The 25,824-nt window shown below is 40.6% G+C and overlaps 1 protein-coding gene across 1 annotated transcript in view; it reads right to left on the bottom strand.

Moving 5' to 3' along the window:
* The window catches only part of Root (ciliary rootlet coiled-coil, rootletin), a 461,920-nt gene that overhangs the window by 343,417 nt on the left and 92,679 nt on the right, over positions 1 to 25,824 (bottom strand). Inside the window, exon 7 of the mRNA XM_067137854.2 lies at positions 24,330 to 24,476. Within this exon, the coding sequence (XP_066993955.2) occupies positions 24,330 to 24,476 (147 nt within the window). The remainder of the gene's footprint in view (positions 1 to 24,329; positions 24,477 to 25,824) is intronic.

Here is a 25,824-nt window from a genome sequence, read left to right as displayed (position 1 = left end):
AGCAACAAGTACGTTAGTTCCTTGATTTATGTGGATAGTTTAGCAGCTTTGTGCCACACTTTGAAGAGAAGGCAATACCACTCACTAATCTACTCCATAACAACCGCCTGTTCTGATGGACCAGCAAGGAAGAGGCAGCATTCCAAGGCATTAAGGCTGCAATATGCAACGCTCCCGGTCTAGCCCATCCCGACCCTCAACGGAAGATGTGCCTGCAGACGGACGCTAGCAACTCCGGCCTAGGAGCAGTGTTATTCCAGGAGAGGAGTGACGGCGGAAGGGACATCATCGAGTATGCCAGCAGAAAGCTTATCTCCCATTGAACAAACGCTACTGCACTGCCGAGAAGGAAGCCTTAGCCGTGGTGTGGGCCATGGGCAAATTCAGAGGCTACTGGGAGGGAAGGAAGTTCTAGCTATACACCAATAACGCTGCTCTCAAATGGTTAAACTCAGTCTCCAGCTCAAAATCTAAATTGATGCGATGGGCTCTGTTAATCGCAGAATTTGATTTTGATGTGTGTCACATCCCAGGATCGACGAACATAGGAGCAGATAATTTTTCTAGGCACCTGGCAATGGAACCTGAAGCTAAGAGCACCATTGTCGAGATTGAGTTCCCACGGAAACACCAGAGCGACCCCAAGGAACCTGTCCTTATGACCATCACGAAGGTATTTGATCTGGAAGTAATTAAACAATGGGAAGAACAGGACAAGCCCTGTAGGACCATGACACAGAGGATTAGAAGACAGAACACAGATAGTCGACTTGTCCCGAGGGAATTCAAGATGCCCTGCAAGAACTTCCGGGTTGACGGAGGACTCGCACCTCTCCGGCATTCCTGCAGTAGTGGTGATCCCTAGACAGTACACGACGGACATCCTCAAGAAGTTCCACAACAGCACTGAAGCCGGACATCCAGGAAGTGAAGAGACATATCAGTCTATCCGACGAAGATTCTTCTGGGTCAACATGCGGAAAGACATCCTGGACTATGTGAAGGGGTGCTACATCTGCACCTGCACCAAGGCAAGCAATAGGAAGGCAGATTCCAGTCAGCGAAGAAGACTGCTGTAACGCCCTTGGGAGGTCATAGCTGTGGACCTGATGGGTCCTTACCCTAGAACACCACAGGGTAAAACAGGACTCCTAGTAATCACCGACCTCTTCACAAGATGGATTGGGGCCTTTTCAATACCAGAAGCCACAACAGGACGCATCACCAGTCTTCTACAAGATGAGGTACATTCAGCCGCTACGGTTATCCACGGTGCATTCTGTCAGACAACAGGAGTCAGTTCACACCAAGGAAGTAGCAGCAAATGGTGACTGAATGGGGTGTGGAGCACTGGACCACCCCTATACAACCCAAGGGCCAATCCAAGAGAACAACAGAACCAAGAGCTAAAAAGGATGCTACGTGTCCACCTAATAGACAGAGAACATCGACTCTGGGACCGTCAGATACCCCAGTCACTCTTTATCCTGAGATGACGCATCAACCGTGTCACTGGCTATTCCCCAGTGGAGCTGTTCCTTGGTCGACAGCTATACGGCACCGGGTATGGGAGATTCGTCCAACACCCACTTCTGGTCAAGATGATGCAGTTGTTTCCCTAGCAGAGTGGCAGCATAAGCAGCAGCAGGACATCAAGGAGGTGCAAGCTTTGGCCGAGAAGAGATCCCTTACCCAGGCCAAGGCTCAAGATGTTGAAGAGCCCCAGATCTCCCTACCTGGCCAACAAGTACTGCGACATAACCACCCAGTCAGTAATAACATTGGAGGGTTTCACGCAGGTCTCGCACCTAAGTGGGTTGGTCCCATCGAGGTGGATAAGCAGCTGGGCCATGGGGTCGATTTACTAAAGACCAACCTTCCTGTCAAGGTCCACGCATCGGAGTTGCGGCAAGTCACCCAACCCCTGCGCATACAGAGTAAGCCTGGTACTACTACGGGTCCACCTGGAGGAAAGGCTACTAACGTCACAGCACAATCTGGTCATGAGGAGAACGCATCCATCAGTCGCATGAAGGTTGCAGGAGCATTCTTCAATCCAAAAGGCATTACTGTAAACTGATACAATCCTCTCGGTCTCATGAAGGCGGTCAGTGGTCTAGAACTTTCTTCGACCTCCACTTGCCAGTATCCGGAGTTGAGATCCAGCATGCTGTAAATCCCAGACCCACTTACTTGTTTTAGCGAGTCTTTCAGGTCAGGCATGGGGTAGGCATCACAAACGGTCTTCTTGTTCAACTTGCGTAAGTCCACACACAGTCGATACTCCCCATTCTTCTTTTTTGGTAGGACGATAGGTGAAGCCCAACAGGATGTAGAGGGTTCGATGAGACCTTGCCCTTCCATCTCCTGAATCTTCTGAATGACGAAGTTGCGCTTATTCGGGTTGATTGGACAAGGATGTTGCTTGATGGGTGAGGAAGTGCTGCATTCAATGCTGTGCGTTACCGTGGTAGTCCATCCCATTTCATTGGTAATGAGTTCCAGAAAGTCCTGTAAAGTGCATCTCAGCTCCTCTTAATCACTTGGATGAAGATGTGTTAACTGGATTTCTCCCAGGTCTACGTTGACTTACGCATCCTTCCAAGTCCGGAGACTTCCATCGTGCCAGGCAACCCTCAGATGTCTGTCTTTTCCCAAAAAGACTCCATGAGCTGCATAGTCTAGGATCACCTTGTATTCTACCAGAAAATCATGACCTAATATGATGTCAGGTAGTAGGTTCTGAATCACTGCAACGTCAATTACAATAAGCAGGTCCATGCATCTGGCAGTTAGGTTAGTCTGTCCTTGGATGGAACAGGTCACCCCGTCCACTGCTCCCACTACCCTTCCGAGATGGTGAGACTTCATAGGTGGTAGTAATCTGGCAACAGGCCCAATGACAAATGAATGGCTTGGTTGGCTTTCGAGTATGGCTGAAAAATTATCGTTGCCTATCCTCAAGATGATAGCTGGGCAGGGTTGGCCTGTTCTGCTCACAATCTGACCAATCCCTCTCCTACTTGACCAGGGTTGCTTGTCTGTCGTGTCTTGAGACGCATTCCTGTTCCCGGTCCCGTCACCCCCTCAATCCAGAGTGGATCGGACCTAGTTTTTCTGACGTCAAGGTTGGGCACTTGTTCTTCAGGTGTCCTGTTCTTCCACACTGGTAGCACTTCCTAACTGAGCTGGTCTCTTCTGTAGCTTTGCTCTTGTGTTCCTCCTCCAACTGGGCAATGATTCTACATAGATCATCAAAGGATCTCAGTTGTGATACTTTCACTAGGGGTCAAATCTTATCGTGGAGTACGTCTATGATGTCTGGTAAGATCTCGTTCTCGCTGCCCTCTGGGTGCAGACGCTTGAAGAGCTGGTACTTCTGGAGGACAAACACACTAGCTCTCATACCGTTCGGTTGTACCTCAGTCAGTAGCTTCTTTTTCACAGAGCTCTTCACCCCTTTGGAATTGAACCTGGCAAGGAATTCCCTCTTGAAGTCCGCCCAGTTTAAATTTTGGCCCTTCAAGTTATTCCACCAAGTAGCAACTTGCCCCTTTAACCACGGTATGATGAGTTGAACAAAGATGTCCTCTGGTAGATTAGTCCTTCCTAGTAGACTGACTGATCCGTCGATGAAGCTAGTCGGGTTCTCTTCCAGTCGCCCGTGGAATTCTGGAAGGGTCTCTATAATCACCTTCAGGTCTAGGTGTCATGTATTGCTGGTTAGGTTCGAGGGGTTTAGAGGCATGGCGATAAGTCCTGTTCGAGTTGATATATCTTCTACTGCGTGAAGGATGCCTTCTCTTATATTCTGCACATATCCCTTGATGGTCGAAAACCAGTTTTCTAACCTATGTTCCACAGTAGAAATACGGCTCCCAAAATTTCCCTCAAAGGCAGAGATACGGCTTTCAAAATTTCCCTTGATGGTAGAAATTCTCCCCTCAACCTGCTGTTTTATGCCGGAAACCTTGATTTCCACCTCCACCTTGAGGTTCGAGATGTCCCCTTCCAGCTTGCTTACCCTACTATCAATCTGCTCAAACTGTCCCAGTTTTGACCTGATGTCCGATATCTGCTGTGTTAAATGATTGGTGACATCACTGATTTGGGACGAAATATTGTCATCTATGGTTGAAATTTTCATTTCTAGGCATTGTTCTACTTTGTAAACCTGTGTACACTTGTGATATTTGTCCGGTTAAAACTGTATTAGCTTGAGAAATTTTGTCGTTTATTTTTGAAATTTGGTTAGTTAAGCCGACAAATTGATTTCAAATGGAAAAAAAGTTTTTCTGAAAACGCCAACAAGAATTGATTTGTTCAGAGCAAAAAATCCACATCTTGCACTTCCACCTAGACCCATTGTTACTCATTGGGGGACGTGGTTAGAAGCAGTAGTGTATTATTATTATCCCCCTCGTGTGTGCTTCTACAATTGTAGGGGGCTAACCTTGGTTACCCTCTTCAATTGAAGATCCTCTTCGCGGTGAGGGGGACTAGTAGCTCCTTTCTTGCGATGCTGAATGGAGCCCTATTGGGTAAACGTTCGGCATACAAGGAGGAGGAAGCTAAAGCACCGCCCAACCCTAAGGTGTAACGCAACCCGTGCCGATGGGGTGCATGGCACATGGGAGATGTGTCTTGAACGGAGCCTTCGAGATACTTGGCGCCCTCTCGAAGTAAGTAGCCTTACCCAGGTATGCGGGGCTCTGCCTGGGCGGACATATATTTCCCTAGCTACTCGTGGGACCTACATGAGTTCCGTAGCCACCCATAAACCGGAGAGCTCTTCTGGGGCCTCCGAGAGAAATACCAGCACAACAACAACCGAAGGGGACTCTTCGGAGATACCCTCGGACAGTTCGACTTCAACAGTTAGAGGGCTCACTCAAGAGGTGGGCAATCTGCAGGTGAAGAAGAAGAAGAAGAAGAAACAGCGCTCTGGCGCTGAAAAGAGGAGATACAAGAAGGCCTTAAAGGCCCGGGAGCAGGCCAAAGAAGGCCTAACTCCTGGGGCTGAGGGGACTTCTACTACCACAACAGCGACAACAGTGGAGGGATCCAATGGGCACAAGAGGTGGGACCCTGAAAAGGGCTCTGCTTCTAGGGCACAGAGGACCCCACCCACTAAGATGCCAGCGGGGAAACGACTTCTGTCGGGGGCAACCCCAGAAGAAGATCGGCAGACCCACAAGAGACCCAAAGTGGAGTACGCCAGGATAGCTAAAGCTGGGATCAGGATGGCCATAGTACCTGTGGGATATCCTGACTAGCAGCTATCCGAGAAACAGGTGGAAGCTGTGGAAGAGGCTATCACCAATCTGATAGACGAGCTTCCGGAGCAGGGGCCCATTAAGCCTCAGTTCCTGGACTGCTATCTGTCAAGGGGTGCGGCCGTCATCATAGCGGAGAACAATGAAACTGTAGCATGGCTTTCTAGCCTTGTTACAGGTATACAACCGTGGGAAGGAGCCAGGCTCACAATTGTGGGCATGGACAAACTCCTTTCCTACAAGAGAGTCATGGTCTGGATACCAGGACAACCAAAGGACAATAACGTCCTTTTGGGAAGAATGGCACGCCAGAACCATGGCTTAAATCCCGCCAGCTGGAGGGTCTACGACCGCAAGGAGGAGAAGAGAGGCGTCCGCCTTGTGGTCAGCATGGACTCCAGGGATGTCGAGAAAGTGGTGGGGAAGAAGATCTTCTGCGGGGTGCATGTGGCTACCTTCACATTAGTGGAGGGCAAGCGTGACAAGCAGAGGACCAACCCCACCACAGATTAAAACCGAGACCAGCAGGGGCGAAGAGCTGGAGCCCGGACAGGAACCGGGGCCAGCCAAGCCCCAGGATCCATCGCGGGAGACGGAGCTGCAAGTTCCGGAGACCGCATAAGGTAAAGTATTCTATGAAAGTAAAGAATGATTACTTTCATACAAGCAAATATACAACATTGTATAGCGGCCTCTAGGGTACTTAATAGAAGTATCCAGAAAGGCGGGTTTTCGGTAGCCCTGATACAAGAACCCTGGCTTAGACAGGGACATATCATGGGACTAAATTGTGCAGGTTTCACTCTATTCAGTGGAATAGCAGAGGAGAAGCCTAGAGCATGTATACTAGTTAAGGATCATAACGCTTGGGCTATACCGGGTTTCATTACTAGAGACCTAGTAGCAGTCCTAATGAGATATGAAGAGGGCGGACAGCCAAGAGACTTGGTTGTCTGTTCTGCATATTTCCCAGGAGACTCTGAATCTCCACCCCCGCCGGAGGAGTTCAAGAGACTGGTGATATACTGTAGGAAACAAGGATTAAACCTCGTAGTAGGATGTGATGCCAATGCTCATCATAGCATTTGGGGAAGTAAAAATACAAACCGAAGGGGAGAGCACCTCATAGAATTTCTATGTACAACTGATCTTGAGATCATGAATATTGGTGATACCCCTACCTTCATTAATAATAGGAGCGAAGGGATCATAGATCTTACCCTGGGTTCCACGGGAATCATGCAGGAATTTAAAGACTGGAAGGTCTCTTTGGAACCTTCCTTGTCTGATCATAGACACATTGTGTTTTATATAGAGGGCTCCATCGAGATCCCGTCTTACAGAAACCCTAGACGAACCGATTGGATATCTTTTAGGGAGGACGTGAGGAGGGGACTGGAGGGAGGACCCTCAAATATAATTTAAAACAAAGAGGAGCTGGAGCTCAGTGTGAGTTTTCTCACACGGACACTGGTTACCTCTTATGAATTAAACTGCCCTATTGTTAAGGCAAAAAGAGTAACAGGAAGCTTCAAGTGAATAGTTATCTTGAACACCTGAGGAGAAATACACGAAGGCTCTGGAATAAATACAGGGAACTTCAGGATCAAGAAAGCCTAGATTCTTACAATCACAAAGAAGGTACAAGTCAGAAGTCAAGAAGGCTTCTAGGAAATCTTGGAGACAATTTTGTGACTCCATTGAAAGTCAACATGAAGCGGCAAGGCTTCATAAAATTTTAACCTTGGATAGAAGGGCAAGGCTGGGCTCACTGGAGACTCCTTCTGGTGGATACACATCCACAGAGGGGGAGACCCTGAGCTTACTGCTTGATGCCCACTTTCCAGGTTCGGTAATCACGAATAGTGAGGTAGAATCGAGCGGATCCTTCAGACCCGATAAAAGTGGCTGGAGGGAAGCCGCAGAGATTGTTACCCCAAGAAGGGTTAAGTGGGCATTAGAATCCTTTGCCCCTTACAAAAGTCCAGGTGTGGATGGGATCTTCCCGCCGCTTCTTCAGGAGGCGGGGGGGGGGGGTCCTTATACCATACCTGATCAGAATCTTTAGAGCCTGTCTCACTATGGGGTACGTGTACTCCTTGTGGCATCAGGCGAAGGTGGTATTTATACCTAAACCCGGAAGGTCTTCATATACTAGACCTAAGGATTATAGACCCATTAGTCTAACGTCTTTTCTACTTAAGACCTTGGAAAGACTGGTGGATAGACATATCAGGGAGAAAGTATTAAGAGACTTTCCCCTGCATTCTCATCAACATGCATATCAACCAGGGAAGTCGGTTGAGACGGCACTACACCAGCTGGTTTCTAGGCTGGAGAGTGCCTTGGATCAGCAACAACTTGCTATGGTTGTATTCCTAGATATAGAAGGGGCCTTTAACTATACATCTTTGGGCTCCATAGAACGTAGTCTAGAGAGAAGAGGAGTGAGCAGTATGCTCATAAAATGGATTATGGCCTCACTGCAGGGCCGTCAAGTTCTGTTTACTCTCAACGCTGTAATGTTGAGAGCTAATATAGACAGGGGGTGTCCACAGGGAGGAGTATTATCACCAACATTATGGTGTCTGGTAGTGGACGAACTACTTACCAGGTTAAATGTTGGAGGAATATACGCCCAAGGCTATGCAGACGACATAAGCCTGATGGCGGTAGGAAATTTCCCCAGTACGGTTTCCGAACTCGTACAGAGCTCTCTACATAGGGTGGAAAGATGGTGTCACGAGACAGACTTGTCGGTTAATCCCGATAAGACGGAGCTCGTGGTATTTACCAGGAGGAGGAGGCTAGACGGACTGTCAGAGCCTTTCCTATTCGGAAAAAAATTAGTTAAGACAACCTCGGTTAAGTACCTAGGGGTAATCCTTGAGGCAAGACTGAGTTGGAAGAAACATATAGATCATAAGGTGGATAAGGCTCGCAAGATTATGTGGGCCTGTCGCAGGGCCGTCGGGAAGACTTGGGGCCTAAGACCTAGGGTGGTCCAGTGGCTCTATATCTCCATTGTACGGCCCACGATCACCTATGCATCTATAGTCTGATGGCCAGGCTCAGAGAGTAAAACTGTGAGCACCAAGTTAAACAGTGTCCAAAGACTTGCGTGTCTAGGAATAACAGGGGCACTGGATACTACACCATTATGTGCAATGGAGGCCATCCTAGGTTTTCCCCCCTTACATTTATATGTTAAGGTAATAGCGGGAATGAGTGCCTATCGCCTTTGGTCACTCGGAGGATGGTCCTTCAAAAACCCGAATAGAGGTCATGCCTCTATTCTTACAAGGCTTCACCAGACTTGCCCTATGACAATGATGATCGGGGATCTGATGAAGCCTAGCTTTAATTTGAATTATAAATTCACAGTGGTGATACCCACAAGGGAGGAGTGGGCCGCGGACGCTGGGGCCCGTCTTAAGTCTGGGGGCTGTACATGGTACACAGATGGCTTGCGGACGGAGGCGGGCACAGGCGCCAGGGTCTGGGGGCCTAAGACAAGGCTCTCCCTTCCTATGGGTAAATATGCTACTGTTTTCCAGGCTGAAGTATACGCAATACTAGCCTGTGCTTTAAATATATGGAAAATGCCTGGACACAGAAGACACATCACTATATGTAGCGATAGCCAGGCAGCGTTAAAAGCACTATGTGCAGTTAAAACAACATCAAAACTGGTATGGGAATGCCAAAGGATGTTAGATCAGCTGTGTGAGCTTAGCTCAGTTACCTTATTATGGGTTCCTGGGCACACAGGAATCAGTGGAAATGAAGAAGCTGACAAACTAGCGAAACAGGGCTCAATGGGTTCCTTTACAGGACCAGAGCCCTTCCTGGGAGTGTCACTCCGAAGTGTGAGACTGGCAATATCCCAATGGATAAACCAGTCTCACCTAGATATTTGGAAGAGGTTAACCATAGCAAGACAGGCACGTGAACTTATCAAAGGGCCTAGTCAAAGCTCTAAAAAGGTCCTAACGAATTTGAATAGGACCAAAATGAGAATGGTAGTTGGACTGTTAACAGGCCACAATACCTTACAGAGACACCTACACATCATGAAAATCACCCAGGATCCGATGTGTAGAAGATGCGGTAAGGAGGAGGAGACCTCCGCGCATGTGTTATGTCAGTGCGAGGCTTTTGCAAGCACTAGACATCGATACCTGGGCTCACACTTCGTGAGCCTGGAGGACATCAGGAACGCCAAAATCCGGACACTGGTATCCTTTATAGGAGCACTAGGGCTGGACTAGGCAAACCCGTTCAAGGGGCACAAAGGGTCTTCATAGACCTACGTGTGGAGCTCTGCGAAAACAGGGCTCACCCATTTCTTATCTATCTATCTGTCTATCTATCTATCTATCTATCTATCTATCTATCTATCTATCTATCTATCTATCTATCTATCTATTATTATTATTATTATTATTATTATTATTATTATTATTATTATTATTATTATTATTATTATTATTATTATTATTAAGATCTAACAGTCATATCATCACACAAATATTCATTTCATAACTAGTTTTCGGACACTAAGGCCATCATCAGTGAATTAAAACTTATTTAAAACATTTTGATCCACATAGATGTGTCGTCAACATAAAACAGAACCCAGGTAAAGTGAACTGTAAAATTTGTAAAAGAAGAAACAAATGACATAGTTTTTGAAACCAAATGCTAAACCTTGAAAAGTTGTTTTAAAATATACCATACCAAGGGAAGGGCTGGCTGGACATGCTGTTAAGGTTGTTACGCTAGTACTGACTAGACGTTCAGCTTCGAAGGCAGAGTGTACTTAGTGGCACGTGACAATATATCATCTCAAGGTTGCAAATAGTATGTTGTTAGTAGTGGTTTCATTTAAAATCTTGTTTGGTTCTTTTTTCTGTGCCATAATTTTTTCAATATTTTCACAGGTATTTAACTCTACACCATAATTACCTTTAAAAATTAATTTCACATCTTTCTCAATGCCTTGAAAGTTATGGTTGTTAAGGGAAATACTTGTACTTCTAAGCTAAAATTCTCTGAAAATGGCCCACAAATAAGGGTTGAAATATGTATGATTTTTGAACATTTGACCTCCACATGGAGGTTTGAATTGTGTATTGAATAGGAGGATTGACTGTCAATACTGATATGAAGCTAATATTATGTAATTACTGCTTAGTATGATCACATTTTTCCTAGCCCTGAATAGTTCTTTGTCCTCCCTAGTGAAAGGAATGTGATTTTCAACTCAAGTAAGAGCCTCTACTGTAGGTGGCAGGTCTAGGAAAATTGTGCGATAACAGGAAAGGCCTTGAATTCCTGAACTTCACAGGGTAAGTTGTACCTTGGGGGAACAAGCCGTTAGCTTCAGGAATGTTCAGTTTCTCTTGCAGGTTAGCAGTGAGATTGCTGAATAACCCAGTGAGCCTGTTTGTGCTTGTACTTTGCTTTCCATTCAGAAGTTAGAAATTTATTTTGTGTTGAGTGTTACAGTGAAGGGCAGCGAATATTTGGACCGTGATAGCCCGCCTCTGGATTAGGAACATAATCATGTGAAGTTGTGATAGTCTAGTTATGGATACGGAAAAAAGTCGTGAAATTCCTTACTAATGAAAGCAAAATTAAAATCCATCACAAAGTGGACTGGCACCCACACCTTTAAGCGTGCAGAGGTGGCATGAATGTTGAAACTTGCACCTTCAAATTTCGACTCAATCACTCAAGTTGGTTGAAGTTTTGCTGGATTCAAAATAGCAGCCAAAGTCATTATCTCCCAGTCGCACATGGCTGAGTGTAACCACCAATTCACTGCCTAAGGGTTTGACCAGAAAATGATGTTTAATAATCCAATGGTCCTAAATATAAGGCTTCTACTAAGATTTGTTTTAGTAAGAGTGTAATCGTCAATAATATGCTGATATTTTTAGGGCCCCAGTACAAATGTTTTCATATTTGTTATCTGGTATTTTTCACACCTTTCTATGAATTGCCATTATTTTATAAACCCTTAAGGGAAAGGTTTTCATATTTTTCTCTCATGTTTTTCACATCTTTCAATACTCTCCTTTCATCTTTAGAAAGTGTAGGTATAGTTTTCACTGTACCAGCAGATACAAGACATAAAATGCCTTCATATTGGAAAAAAATTGTGTCTAGTGTTTCCATATCCCTGTTGAATAGTAGTTTTTTTTGTTGTTTTTTTTTTTTTGTATATTCAGTAGTATGTTTTCTCGCTTAACACATTATTTTTTCCTTGTCACCTGCAGAAACGTCTTACATTTACTGTAGTGTACATTCTCCACGTATTCACACTAAACACTTGAAAACAGATCAAACATTATCAGAATACATTGGTCAGTGATGACTTTTCTTACCGGTAGAGTAGACATGAATACACATCAAACATCACAATGCATAAATTGGATAAGTTTTCTTACCAGTATAATACTATACATTCTCCTGCAATCAAATAGGTGAGTTTTCTCAATTTCAGTGGTCTTACTGTTGATTGCTTGACTTTCTACTAAAACTTTAGCCTCTGAAATTACAATGAATATATTCTAATAATTCTACCCTACGGCAAATTCCTGTAGCTCCTTTACAATTCTGACGGCATCTTGATAAGTTTCCAATCTGCACTCAATTGTTTCTCCTCTTCTTCTTTTTCTCGTAGTGAGAACTACCAAACCACAGATGGTGAATTCCAGAGCCAATAGCTATTTGTAGAGTACTGTATGGAAAGTAGATTGTCCAGACGGCCCAGATGGTCGAAGAAAATACCCCGCAGTTAATCTCCAAAACAGAGAGACTGGAGAAGAAACAATATACACTGCCATATGCAGTACCAGCCCTTGCATCACAGACTCTCTAGAATGTACAGGATGGTTAAAATATTGCTAAATGATCCACTAGCAGGATCGGAAATTTCAGAAATTTCCCATTTAAGGGCATAATTTGGCTTCTGTTTCTGTGATTAATAGTTTCTGATTAATCCACAGTGATTTGCACTGTATGTCAGGAAAATATTTAACAATGCTGAGAACATGTTCCTTCAGGTCTGGAACTGACAGTTATTCACATTTCTTGATGCTACTAGATGCCAGCTCTGGCAAGTATTTTGATGAGAGTGGATTTCTGATGTATCCATAGCATCTATCAAATAAGTATAAATAAGTATCCCCGGTTGCTGTTGTTACTGTTAAGCACACCACTGGTTCATTACGGACATTTGACCATCCACTGATTCTTACACAAACAACTTCACTGTTTGATATTGAAGTACATTTGCTTTTTCTCTTCCTTGTAAATGGAGTTCAATTCGTTTACTATTTGGGAATTATAACCAGGACATAATTGTTACATTAGTTGAAGAAATTGAGAGTGTTACACACTGCAAAAGGCAGTATTGGAGCATAAATATTGAACAACAGTAGAAGTCCGTTATAGAGAGAATTCATAGCGGATTGTCGTTATATCTGATTTTTCGTAAAAGTTGGGGGAATACACATACACATTAAAATCGGTACAAAACGGCAATCAGTTTGTTCAAAACTTGCATTTTTGCGGATGATACCCACAATATGGCTTTCTCGTTTGTTATTTTTCAAAATCCAAAACTATGTGAAGTGTATGTTTAATTTCATTCTGAAAAAAATTTAGTATCATTTCAGAGGCCTCAGTGGCAAATGTTTCAGTTTTCTTTTTCAAACAGTGTCACCTAACCTAACCAAATATGCATCATGAAAACATATTTCAAGCGCACGTAGATAAATTATAACCACCTTGCTACGAATTTACAAGGGAATATTCTAAAATTTAACTAGATGCGAGAAAATATCAACTATCCTCTGAAATCAGTTATGTACTCTGCCATATCTTGAGGTGAATCACATTCTTACTTTCAGTATATTTCATTAAAATCAAGCAATCGTTTGCTTCAACCTTTATTTCTAACTAGTTAACAACTGCTATCGGCCACGTCCTTTATGCATTTATTATGAAAACGTGTTATTATCTTTCATTTTGAATTTCCTTTTAGAGAACAGCAGTCGACAGTTATTAGTCATCGACTCCAACATCACTTTCGAGTATCAACGAAAGAGCTCTGCAAGTGTACATCGCGAGAAAACGATACTGTTTGATGATCGATCGTATTTTGTGGCAAATGTTTCAGTTTTCTTATTCAAACAGCATCATCTAACCTAACTTGACCATAATCATGAAAACATATTCCAAGTGCCAGTAGAGAATAGCCTCTCCGAAATTTAACCAGACGCGAGAAAATATAAACTAACCTCTGAAATTAGTGATGCACTCTGCCATATCTTGAGGTGTATTGCATTCTTACTTAATTTCAGTGTACAGTACTGGCATTAACGTATTGGAACCTGACTAATAGTCCAAACTGCAGGGACAGAAAACTATTTATTTTTCAGAATTATGCTTCAATTTTGTTTACTTAGAATCGGTTTTAAAAAAAGGCATTTTTACAAAGCCATATACATTACAGATCAATGCCTAACTGTTCATTAACTGTTTTTTCAGTCTTCCGTAGTGAATCATCATGTGATCTTTTTTGAAGCAGCTCTCCAGATGAAGTGGAACATCACGTTCTTCACATAGCCACCTCACTTCGGACCTAATTTTATGAGCCTTGCCCACTTTGCAGGGCCTAGAAGAATGTTTCATCTTTTCTGTTGGAGGAATAGGCACTGGAAAATGTCCCCATACTTTTGCCTGAAGCCGCAGGGGGCTGTCTTGACTGGGCGGTCTTCCTTTCCTTGTTCTAGGCAGGAGAGCAACACTCTCCAACAATCGCTCCACAAATGCTGTGCGAAAGTCTGTATAATGCAGCTGCTTGCCAGTAACCTTCATGAATATAACATATGAATTGAAGATAGCCATATCCAATAGATACAGCATTATCTTTTTATAACCCTTGAAAGTTCATCGCGTTATGGGGAAACATGCGACGACTTGGTCTCGACGATCTACAGCATTCATTTTCTTGTTGTGTCTTCCAATAACCTTGGGTTTTTCACTACTTCTTCTCCTCCACCTTGTCTTCTTTGAATTTTCACAACTTCAAAGTCCAAGTCCTTATCAACAGATGAAAGCAAATGCACATCCTTTCTGTCTTTCCATTTTATGGCAAGAATATTATTAACTGTCATACTAATAACCTCACCTTTCATCAGTTTTACTGTGCGGAACTCTGGAGGCATGTTCTTCCTGTTACAGAGCACGGTATCCATAGCATGAGTTCCATTCTCCAACAAGCTGTGAAAACGTTCAGGAGAAACATACCAGTTATCAAGATATAATATATGACCTTGGTTCAAGTTTGCTTTCATTAGTTCCAACACTACCACTTCTGATGTTGGAATAACACCCTGTTTGATTGTCCTGTATAGATTTTGGACTGGGAAAAGTATCCAGAAGAACTTTCACAGAGTTAATACATTTTAATTCCAAACCTGGCTTTTTTGGAAGGATTGTATTGCATAAATGGTAGCCTACTTCAAAACTGATGTGACTGTAGATATTCTGAAACTCTGTTTGCAAATATCAAATAAATGGTCTCAACTTGAGCTTAGGTTTTCCTACCTGATTCATGAGAATCATCAGTGAAAAATATGCCTTTATCTCATCAACCGTGCAAGAATACCATTTACTGTCATATTTCAGATTTTTCCTCATCAAATTATTCATCTGGAAAGCAGCATAATAACTGGTTTCTATCGCAATCATTTCCCAGAACTCATCTCCAAGTAATTCAAAACACACATCTAATACAGAAGGATTTGGCCCAGTCTTCTCGAAACAACGGAACTGAAACCAGGAACACCAGTAAATAGAATTGTTTTCGGTAGTATTGGAAATGTTTGATCAATTCCATGTTGAAGATCCATCTTGTAAAGCAGCCCCACCACCTCGGTCTTCATTTACATCGTCCATGCTGTAGTCATCACTAGAATAATCTTCCCTAACACTATCAACATCACCGTCATCATTAGTGTAAGAAATATCACCGTCTTCTGAAGGAAAATCATTCTCAATATCACTTTAATAACCACTTTACAATATCTACATCATCATCAGCCATGTTCATTTACTAACAAGCATAAGCAGATAGCATTTTGTTTTTATACAGTATTCTGTGAACTTAGAAGGGTAGATTCCATTTAGAAGATTCACTGAACTCAAGAAGTAATCTACATGCAGCGCAAGACTCATCATTTGGTAGTAACTAAAACTACAAACGTTTATAAGTTGGTATGGAACAATTCCACATGTCAGCGTTTGGTCCAAAATGGTAGCGTATGGAATGGTTCCGTAAATCAGCGCCAATAAGTTACAATTAAGAGATCATTTACTTAGCCTTTATTTGTAATGAGTTAACAACTACTATCGGCCACGTTATTTATGTATTTGTTATGAAGACATGTTCTCCTCTTTCATTTTGAATTTCCTTTTCGAGAACAGCAATCGACAGTTATTTTTATTAATAATCGACTCCAACATCGCTTTTGAATGTCGACGAGAGAGCTCACAAATGACATCGCATTTTGTTATTCAAACAGTGTCAGATAACCTAATGTAACTGTGCATATACTGTACCATTACGGTACATTCGAGGCGCTCGTATGCACGGAAAAGGAGCGGACAAAATGGTGCGCGGCAGCTTCGAGCAGCACAAATGCATATAAATTCCCACCAAGAAGCAAATTAATCTAAGTTTAGAAGGTGTAGAATCATAGAGACCTCGAAAAGGAGCTTCAAGATGGAACAAGTATTGTTTTAAAAAATAATTGAAACCAATTCATTCTTAATACTATAAGAAACAGATCGCACTGAAAAAATAACTTAGAAGCAAGAAGAGGCAAACTTTCATTGGTCAGGAAGAAAACAGCAGATTAAATACAAATATTTGAGTAGAATTCCGAGATACATAACTCCAGCCCAAGTCAAGTTGTGGAGAGGATCGAATATCTTTTAATTTGAAAGAGAGAGGAGATATTCAAGCTGCTGGAAGAAAATGAGAAAGGGCGAATTCCCATGCTACGAGCAGTCTTCTTCTTCTTCATCATCTTTTTTTATGACCACATAGGATCACTTTAGTCAGTCCATCGTTCAGGTCTCTTTGAAGGGATTGTTCGGGCTTTGCGGTCCTCCCAGTACTTCTTCAGACGCTCCGATCTTCGTGCCCTTTCCTCAGTTGAAAATGTGTGTGTTGTTGGTTTGTTTTGTGAAAAGGTAAAGCGGAGGTTTGTATTCTTGAGTTTTGTATTCAATTTTATCTTAGTTGTAGTGTCTTCTGTTGTAAGGCCTATTTCCTTCAGATCCTCTCTTACTTCTCTGATCCATTTACATCCTGTTGTGGTATTTTTTGAGACGAGATAGTGTTGTACTAGTTGTTTCAGAAGTCTCGAATCCTGCATCTCATGATATGTCCAAAGAATCCCAGTCTCCTCTTACGCATAGTATCTAATGGGTTCTAGCTCTTTGCACACGACTTTGTTAGGTATTAACCGCCACTGTCCACCTTTCTGGTATTTTTTGTTGATGCAGGTTCCTCCAATCCTCCTTTCAATTTTCTGAAGTCTGTCAGTCTTTGATTGTTTATTCAGGTAAAAGAGTGTTTCTGCTGCATATGTAGCTTCCGGTTTTATAACTGTGTTGTAGTGTTTTATTTTTTATTTATTGATAGACATTCCTTTTTGTAGATATCCCATGTTAATTTCTGTGCTTTAGCTAATCTATTTGTTCTTATTTGGATTGAAATTTTTTCATTTCGGTTATGTGTTATTACTTCTCCAAGATATTTAAATTGAGTTACTATTTTGATTTTATTACCATTTATGGTGACTTCTTTTAGCTGTGTTGGTTTTTGGGGCATAATTTCTATTTTTTCAAATGATATTTTGAGGCCAATTTTATTTGCAATGTTTTGAAGTTCTGATATCTGGGTTTTTGCTTCTTTTATGTCCACTGCTAGTAATGCTAAATCGTCAGCAAAACCCAGGCAATTTGTTTTGTTGGGACTGATGTCTTTTCTCCACTGTTTCATCACATTCACTGTTCCACCATTGGTGTTTTTTACGCGGTTTACAAGCAGTCTATAATACTGAAGAATATTTAAAATAGGAAGCAGTAATTAGCCTGAGGAATAGATATATTTAATAAAATAAGCTACATTTGAATAATTATACAGGCGCAGTTTGGAGATAAATACACCAATATATATATATATCTATTGAGAGGCTAAAATGCATGATTCAGTTATTTATTCTGCCCGTATAATATCATTTTCTACTTTTATGAATGACTGCATGGCCGCCTAAAATGTTGGGAGAAGATTGCCCAGGTTACCATAACGAGGTCATGCCATGGGACCAGAGGTGACGTCTCTAGAGGTAGAATCCAGCTACATGGAGATGGCATAATGAGCAAGCAGAAGCAAGCAGTCTCCAGAGGAGAGATGAGATATAAGTTTCCTGTGTAAAAATATTTGTAGTATTTGTTGAAAATAATCTGTGTTAGTGAAATATTTACTATAAACAAACCCTATGTGCCAAATTCTAAATGTTAGTGGTAGGTCTTGATCATATAACCATGAATAATTATTAATTTAAGTAACAGATATACTCAAATATGAAGTGTTATGGTTATGTTGACATACGTGATGTGTGTATATCGATTTAAAGTACCAATCTACACGGAAAGTCTGGTCAGCTATGAACTGGGAGATACTGGGAAGAATACATGTATTACATAGCATAGTCGAGTTTTAAGAGGAAACCAGATCGACAGACATGACCATATTTACTTGATTAATAATAAATGGATCCTACTTGGAATATGAGTTTATTATAGAGAACAAATCATCGAGGGAAAATTGTACTGTACCATAGATTATATTTAAGGGAAGAGCAATGAGATATGAAAAAGGATTAATAAGAAGAGATGGATTTGAATTATGTGGTAAGAGGAATGTTGAGATGTAATGTTTATTTCGTTGAGAGGTTATGTGGAAGAAGTTGTTACGGATTCGTATGATAAATGTTGGTAGAGGATAATATTTGAAATGAAAAGTCACAAAGTTAGGTTATGTTGAGATGAACGTAAGAGCAAGAGACCAGCTGATTCAATGTCGTTTAGTGACATAATGTAACAGATCATGAGTAGTTATTGAACTTCATATGCTTATTGGTGTAAATGTAGGGATTGACGTTAAGAATTATTGTCTTATAGAAAAAATTTTATCTCCCAAGCAAACAGTAGATTGATGAATTGAGTTAAATTGAATTATTGGCACAGCGGTATATGAAATAAGATTATTTATGACTGACGGTAGGACATATATAAATAGTTGGCACAATTTCTCAGTTGATATATTAATGGAATATTTTATGGAAGGTTTTAATTGACCTATATATGATTGCCACTGTCGCAAACGAGCTAATATAGCAGTGATTAATAATATTTTAAAATATAACAATATTTTAGGGTGTGGTAACAATTATTAGCCATAAAAAGGAAATTTATTGAATATCTCACATCTCATAAGTCATATATGACCACAAAAAGATGACCCAAATATGCAATATGCCTCATAGTCAAATAAATAAAGACCATTGGTAGGGACAACCCCATGATCAATTATGAATTTTACTTGGATATTTGGTGGAGATCATAGAGTTGTGATAGGAAAATTGAAAGTTGGAAAGATAGAAAAACCCCAATTAAGAAGAGAGAAAAGAATTAAAGTATGGAAGTTGAAGGAGAAAAGCATACAAGAAGAATTTCAAAGGGAAATAATACCCTTGGTACCCAGGACAGAGGTGGGGAATGTTGAAGAGGAATGCAGAAAAGGTGTGTGGTAAAACATCAGGAAATGTGAAGGACAAAGAAACACACTGGTGGAATGATAGGGTAAAGATTAAAGTGAAGGAAAAGAAAATGGCATGGAAAGCATGGAAAACATCTAAGACTGAAGAAAGTAGAAGAAAATATGTGGAGGCAAAGAATTTGGCCAAGAAAGTAGTGGAGGAAGAAAAGAGGAAAAGCTGGGCCTTATTCACACAGAAATTGAGAGATGATATGCAGGGCAGCAAGAAATTACTGTATGGTATCTTAAGAAACAAAAAGAGAGATCAAGTAAACACCAGATTTGTGAAGGATGAAGGTGGCATAATTTTAACAAAGCCAGAAGAAATAAGAAATAGATGGAGAGAGTATTTTCAGAAGCTGCTGAACACAAGAACGGATGACAGTCATTCAATGGACGACCAGGAAAGGCAATTAGTTGACGAAGAAATGGATAAAGAAATTACAATGAATGAAATTGAAATGGCAGTAAGAAAGATGAAGAATGGGAAAAACTGCTGGAATAGATGAAATTTCAGTGGAGATGATAAAGGCAGCTGGAGCTGTAGGCCTGCAGTGGACATATCGGGTTCTCAGGAATGTCTGGGAGAATAAGGAGGTCCCTGAGGATTGGCAAAAAGGAATAATCATCCCAATTTTCAAGAAAGGTGATAAGAAAGTTTTGAAGAACTACAGGGGAATTACTCTAATATCCCATGTTGCTAAGATAATGGAAAGGATACTGGAAAGTAGAATAAGGTTGAGGGTTGAGAAGCAGATACAGGAAAATCAGTTTGGTTTCAGAAGTGGAAGGTCAACAATAGAGCCCATTTTCATTATGAGACAACTAATGGAAAAGCATTGGGAGTACGGGAATGATATGGTGATGACATTCATTGATACTGAAAAGGCATATGACAGTGTCCCTAGGACGAAAGTTTGGGACAGTCTGGTGCAAAAAGGAATTGGACAGGGATTAATAAAAATGATCATGGCATTGTATAAGGAATGTTGTAGTTGCGTGCAAACACAAGTTGGCAGGACAAGTTGGTTCAAAATAACTAGTGGGCTGAGACAGGGAAGTGTTCTATCACCAATCCTGTTTACAATAGTAATGGATGACATCATGAGAACAGCAAAAGCAGCATATGGAGGAAGAGAAATGAACATGATGTTATTTGCAGATGATATTGTGATTTGGGGAGAAGACAGGAAGGTTCAAGAACAGTTGAATGTGGTGAATGGGAAGAATGAAGAATGTGGATTGAAAATAAGTGTAGAAAAGAGTAAAACTCTAGTTATGACTAGAGGGGAGAAAGAAGGGAAAGGTCAGATTAGACTTGCAGACAAGCCCCTGGAAGTAGTGGAAACGTTTAAATACCTGGGGAGTGAATTAATGGAGAATGCCCGACTGGATGCTGAGATTAGTAAAAGGATTCAAGCTGGAAGTTGTTTCTATCATAGTGTAAGAAATATGTTATGGGACAAAGATGTGCCAATGGAAGCAAAGGATACTATGTACAAGATGTATTACGTACCCATAACAACTTACGGAGCAGAAACTTGGACAATGACAAAGAAGGATGAGAGTCGAATACAGGCAGCCGAAATGAAATTCTTGAGGAGTATGATACAGAAGAGTAGACGAGACAAAATAAGGAATGAGAAAATCCGGGAAGAAATTGGAGTGGAAAAAATGAATGATAGAATAGAGAAGAGCCGACTAAGATGGTTTGGGCACATAAAGCGAATGAGCGACGAAAGAATGCCAAAAAGGGTGATGGAAATGCAAATCCAAGGAAGGAGAGGCCGTGGACGACCACGATTGAGATGGAAGGATACCATCCAACGCAGCATTATAGAAAGAAACCTGGACTGGGACACAGTGTTGGAGGAGAAGTGGTGGAAAGACCGAAGAAAGTGGAGAGGAACCATATTTGCCCCTAGCCGGCTACAGCTGGATAAAGGGAAATGATGATGATGATGATGATGATGATGATTAATCAATGTATGAACATTAAATTTTAAATAATCACATTGTTCACATAGTAAAACTTTAACTATTCGTCAGTTGAGTTGAATTACAAGTTTGGAAGTTACTGTATGTGATGATATGAATTAATTGAGTAAAGCGATCCCTTTTCAGCTATGTTATCGACAGAAAGCAATGTAAATATGTGTTGATTGATTATCAAGCATCCTTTTTCTTTTCTCTACAAATAATAATTTAATTACATTCTTTTACCAGGATTAGCATGCTAATAAATTAGTGTAAGAATTATTTTTGAGTAATTATTTTTAAAAAATATAATACGATACGAAGCAGTAAGGCATTATAATCATTGATATTAGGATTTATGCACGTCATATGTCGAATGGAGACATCCACTGGCAGAGTTTGGGAATTGAATGATATTTAGTGGACGTGCCTTTACTCTTCTGCAGAACCTGCGATATACTAACATATTAATGATGAGATGAACTTCTTAACCTGAGATGCTACCGGGGCTTTATCCAGACGCCTACTTGGACATGGGTAGGGTGGAGTGCCATGAAAACATATACAGTAACAACCACCAGTAGAAAAATGATAACCTTCTCGCTATAAATTTACATGGGAATAGCCTTACCGAAATTTAACCATATGTGAGAAAATATAATCTAACCTCTGAAATCAATGATGTGCTCTGCTATATTTTGAGGTGTATCTAATTCTTATTTAATTACAGTGTAGAGTATTAAAATTAAGCGATCGTTTACTTAGCCTTTATTTCTAACGAGTTAACAACTGCTATCGACCACGTTATTTACATATTTATTACGAAAACATGTTGTCCTCTTTGATTTCTGATTTTCTTTACGGAACAGCAGTTGATGGGTGTTACTAATAGATCCCAACATTGCCTCTGAATGTTAACGAGTGACCTTGCTAGTGGACATAGTGAGGAAACGATAATGAAGATGATCGATCGCATGCAATATAATAGCGGGGTGCATAAGTATCAGTACCGGAAAAAAATGCGCACACTAATCACTCGTAATTATGGATGCGTCACTGACTAGGCTCTCGCTGTAACCAAAGTATAATACACAGTTCAATATACGAATTTTGAAGGGACAGAAAAAATCTGACGTTATAACGAGGTTCTCATTAAAATGCCGTACTCACTATAGCGGAGTTCCACTGTACTTGTAAATGTAATTAATGTTTCTCTTCAGATGTGGTTTCCACAACATCCAATGAAGATCAAGTTTTTGAAGACACTTTTCTTGCTTGAAAGGTGCTCTAGTAATATTTCAGTGTTTGCTGATATGCTGCTACTAAGTAACACATCCATCCATTATCTAAAGGTTATTAAAATATTAAAATATTTTAACATTTATTTCTTAAAATTTGTTGACAAAGAGTAATAGGCCTGTTTCTTGGATTTCAGCAAAAGATCCAAAATGGCAAAATATTACATTTAAATAGGACTTAATAAAACTAAACTTTCTAAATATTTTTAGTACCTTGCTTTTAAGGCAATTATTTTACTGTTTAAAAACAGACAAAAAAGATGATACAAATAAAGAAAGGGTAAAATGATTGAATATTTAAAGAAGTGGATGATAATTTAGCATTTAATGTGAGAAAACTTTACAAGGAACTTCTTTGCATTTTTCTATATGATTCTTCATTCTCTGTACTTGGCCATCGAACTCACATCCACCTTTCTATAACTCTTTCTGCCCTCATTTCATCCGCCTGAAATGATTCTCTAGTTGAAAAAACCCATGGTGCTACAGCCCTGATGGGCTTTGGCCTACTAAGTAACTGCCGCCCGGCCTGAAAGCTACGAGTAAACATGTAGTCAGCATGATAAATCCTCTCGGCTGTTATTTTTGGCTTCCTAGACCGGGGCTATTATCTCACCATCAGGTAGTTCCTGAATTGTTATCATGTAGGCTGAATGGACCTCAAACCAGCCCTCATATCCACATAAAAATCCCCAACCTGGCTGGGAATCAAACCCAGGGCTTCAGGTGTTAGGCAGGCTTCCTACCCATAGATTGTGGGGCTGCCTACACAGGCAGTAAGGATATGAACTAGGTTTGGTTTTTTTTTTTTCCCTTACAATTTGTTTCATGTCACACCAGCACACACAGGTCTTATGGCAATGAAGGAATAGGAAAGGGCTAGGAGGAGGAAGAAGGAAGCAACCGTGGCCTTGATTAAGGTACAGCCCCATGGCCCATTTAAACCATGGTTTAAACCAAGGTGGTTAACACGAAACAACCCTGAGAAAAATTAAAACATATTACAATCTAGAAATATACAATGGTTCTACAGTAAAAGAAAACTTACCGAGTGCTACTTTTGAACATCAACAGTACAATCACATTTTTAAAAGTACCATATTTATGTGAATAATCCCCGCACCCTAATTTTAGGAAGGCTCATTTCGAAAAAAGTTACATGAACTAAAATTCCTTCCATCGAAAGAGTAACGTAGGCATAAACAAACATTTCATATCACTTTGCAAATATGAACATGTAAATTTACGGATATAGCAGCTGAGATGATAAAAATACATTATCACTGCTATGAAGTATATCTGCCACGAAAATTAGGTAGTAGGTTTACTAACGTGACAGATGTTTAATTAATCTGAACTTGCAATAGGCTCAATTCCCTGTAGATCAGAAGATTCGTTGTCTCTTGCATCACTCAAATCCTCTCCCAAATGACTTACAAATTCATCACACTCGACGTCTAAAACAATTCTCACACGCATTCTCTTTTTACTCGGATAGTGACACGACCGGTGGTGGATAATTCTTTTCATGCAATGTAAACACTTGAAAAGGCACACCGGAGAATTCGGATGTTAGTTTTGCGATACAGTAATACCTCGTTAATTCGAAGTCTTAGGAACACAGAAATCGGATTTTGAATTATGTGATTTTGAATTAACCACCAACTTGTAATTAAGAAAACTAGGTGAGCCTGGAGCTTGTTGCCAACCTTAATGCAAATAAAACCTGCACCCCAATTTCCTGCCTCAATCTTTTTTTTTAAAAAATATGCAGGGATTATTCGCATAAATATGGTACTTTTTCAGTAATATAAACAGCATATTAAGAACTGAATTAGAAACAGCTCATTTAAAGAAATGTTTTCTTACCAGAGACTGAATTTCCCTAAGAAGCTGCTGAATTCTATCTTCTTTTTGTCGCACTTCAGACACACAGGATTCATGCTGGGTTTTAAGAAAATGGATCTGAGCTTTCAGTTCGGCTGTTTCCTGCTCCTTAAAGAACTGCTGTTGCTCCTGAACACAAAACACATAGAGTTACAAATAAAAACAAAGGGAATATTATTAACATAATGAGTAATTATTTTCACAGAGAATGGCAGATTTCATAAAGGAGTTACTTTTAAAAGAAATTTCTTGAAATTGATGAAAATGTTTCAAAAATTATTATTATTATTATTATTATTATTATTATTATGCTGAACCCATTGAAATTCAACGGAGAACTAAGTCCTAGTTTGGTAAAGGATATTTTTCTGGCACTCAACCCTACAAGTGCCAGCTTCATATTCGGCAATGCCAGCATGTAAACCTCAATTTGTAGCCTATGGATGAAATGCCAACACATGTTTTTCAAAAACTGATGTTACTTAAATGAACTTTTAGAATAGATTCTGTAGTTTAATTGTATGTAGCATATAACTTTATTGAACAAAATAAAACTTAAAAAATTCAAAATTCAAGGCAAAATTGCTAGAAAAACGCTTATCTAAGTTGAAAAATCTATTTTATATATAAATTCATCCTTGATATGCTCTCAGTCACTAGTAAAAGTTTGGTTGCTATATTTGTGAAACTAGGGTCACAACAGAAAATAATATGAGTAGACATGTAAAGCATAAGTTAGGTTATGTTACTTGAGTTTTCTGAGTGGTTTTCTTTTCGTTCTTCCTCCTCTTCCTCAGTAGATTTCTTTCTCTTCAGTTCTCTAGGCCTGTAATAGTGTTCTAATTGTCTCCACCATCATAGGCCTACCTCTACCTGCATTAGCAGCATCGAAGAGGTACATCATCCTCGGAATCATTTACGCAATCACCGTTTTCTGGCATTTGAGTCTGCTCTGATTCACTATCAGTGTCACTACTTGTATCATTACAATTAACTTCACAGAGTTCCACATCACTAAAATCACTTCCTTCACCTATGAATTCCACAATAAGGATAATACTGCCAGCAATGTTGACATCTCGAGTCACCATCTTGACCACACATAAACATTGAAATTCCAAAGCAAAGAGGATAGAATATTTGCATACAAGGTGCGTTCCATAAATAATGTGACCAAATTCATAAAAAATCATTTATTGAATATATTTGTACAAATAATAAAAAATCTTCAAAATAGCACCCTCTTGCGTTGATACACTTCTGGAGGTGGTGTTTCCATGCCTGGAAGGCCTTTTCCGTAATGTCCTTTAGAGCCGATGTAACATGCTCCTGGATTCTTTCAATCGTGTCCCAATGTTTTCCTTTCATGACCCCTTTTAACCGAGGAAACAAAAAAAAGTCAGCGGGAGCCAGGTCAAGACTGTAGGGAGGCTGGGGAACCAATGGGGTGTTGGTCCTGGCCAGGAAGTCGTTGACA

Source organism: Anabrus simplex, chromosome 1, assembly GCF_040414725.1.
Source record: "Anabrus simplex isolate iqAnaSimp1 chromosome 1, ASM4041472v1, whole genome shotgun sequence".
Lineage (NCBI taxonomy): Eukaryota > Metazoa > Arthropoda > Insecta > Orthoptera > Tettigoniidae > Anabrus > Anabrus simplex.
The sequence above is the reverse complement of the archived record's forward strand: the minus strand, read 5'-3'. Positions and strand labels throughout refer to the sequence as shown.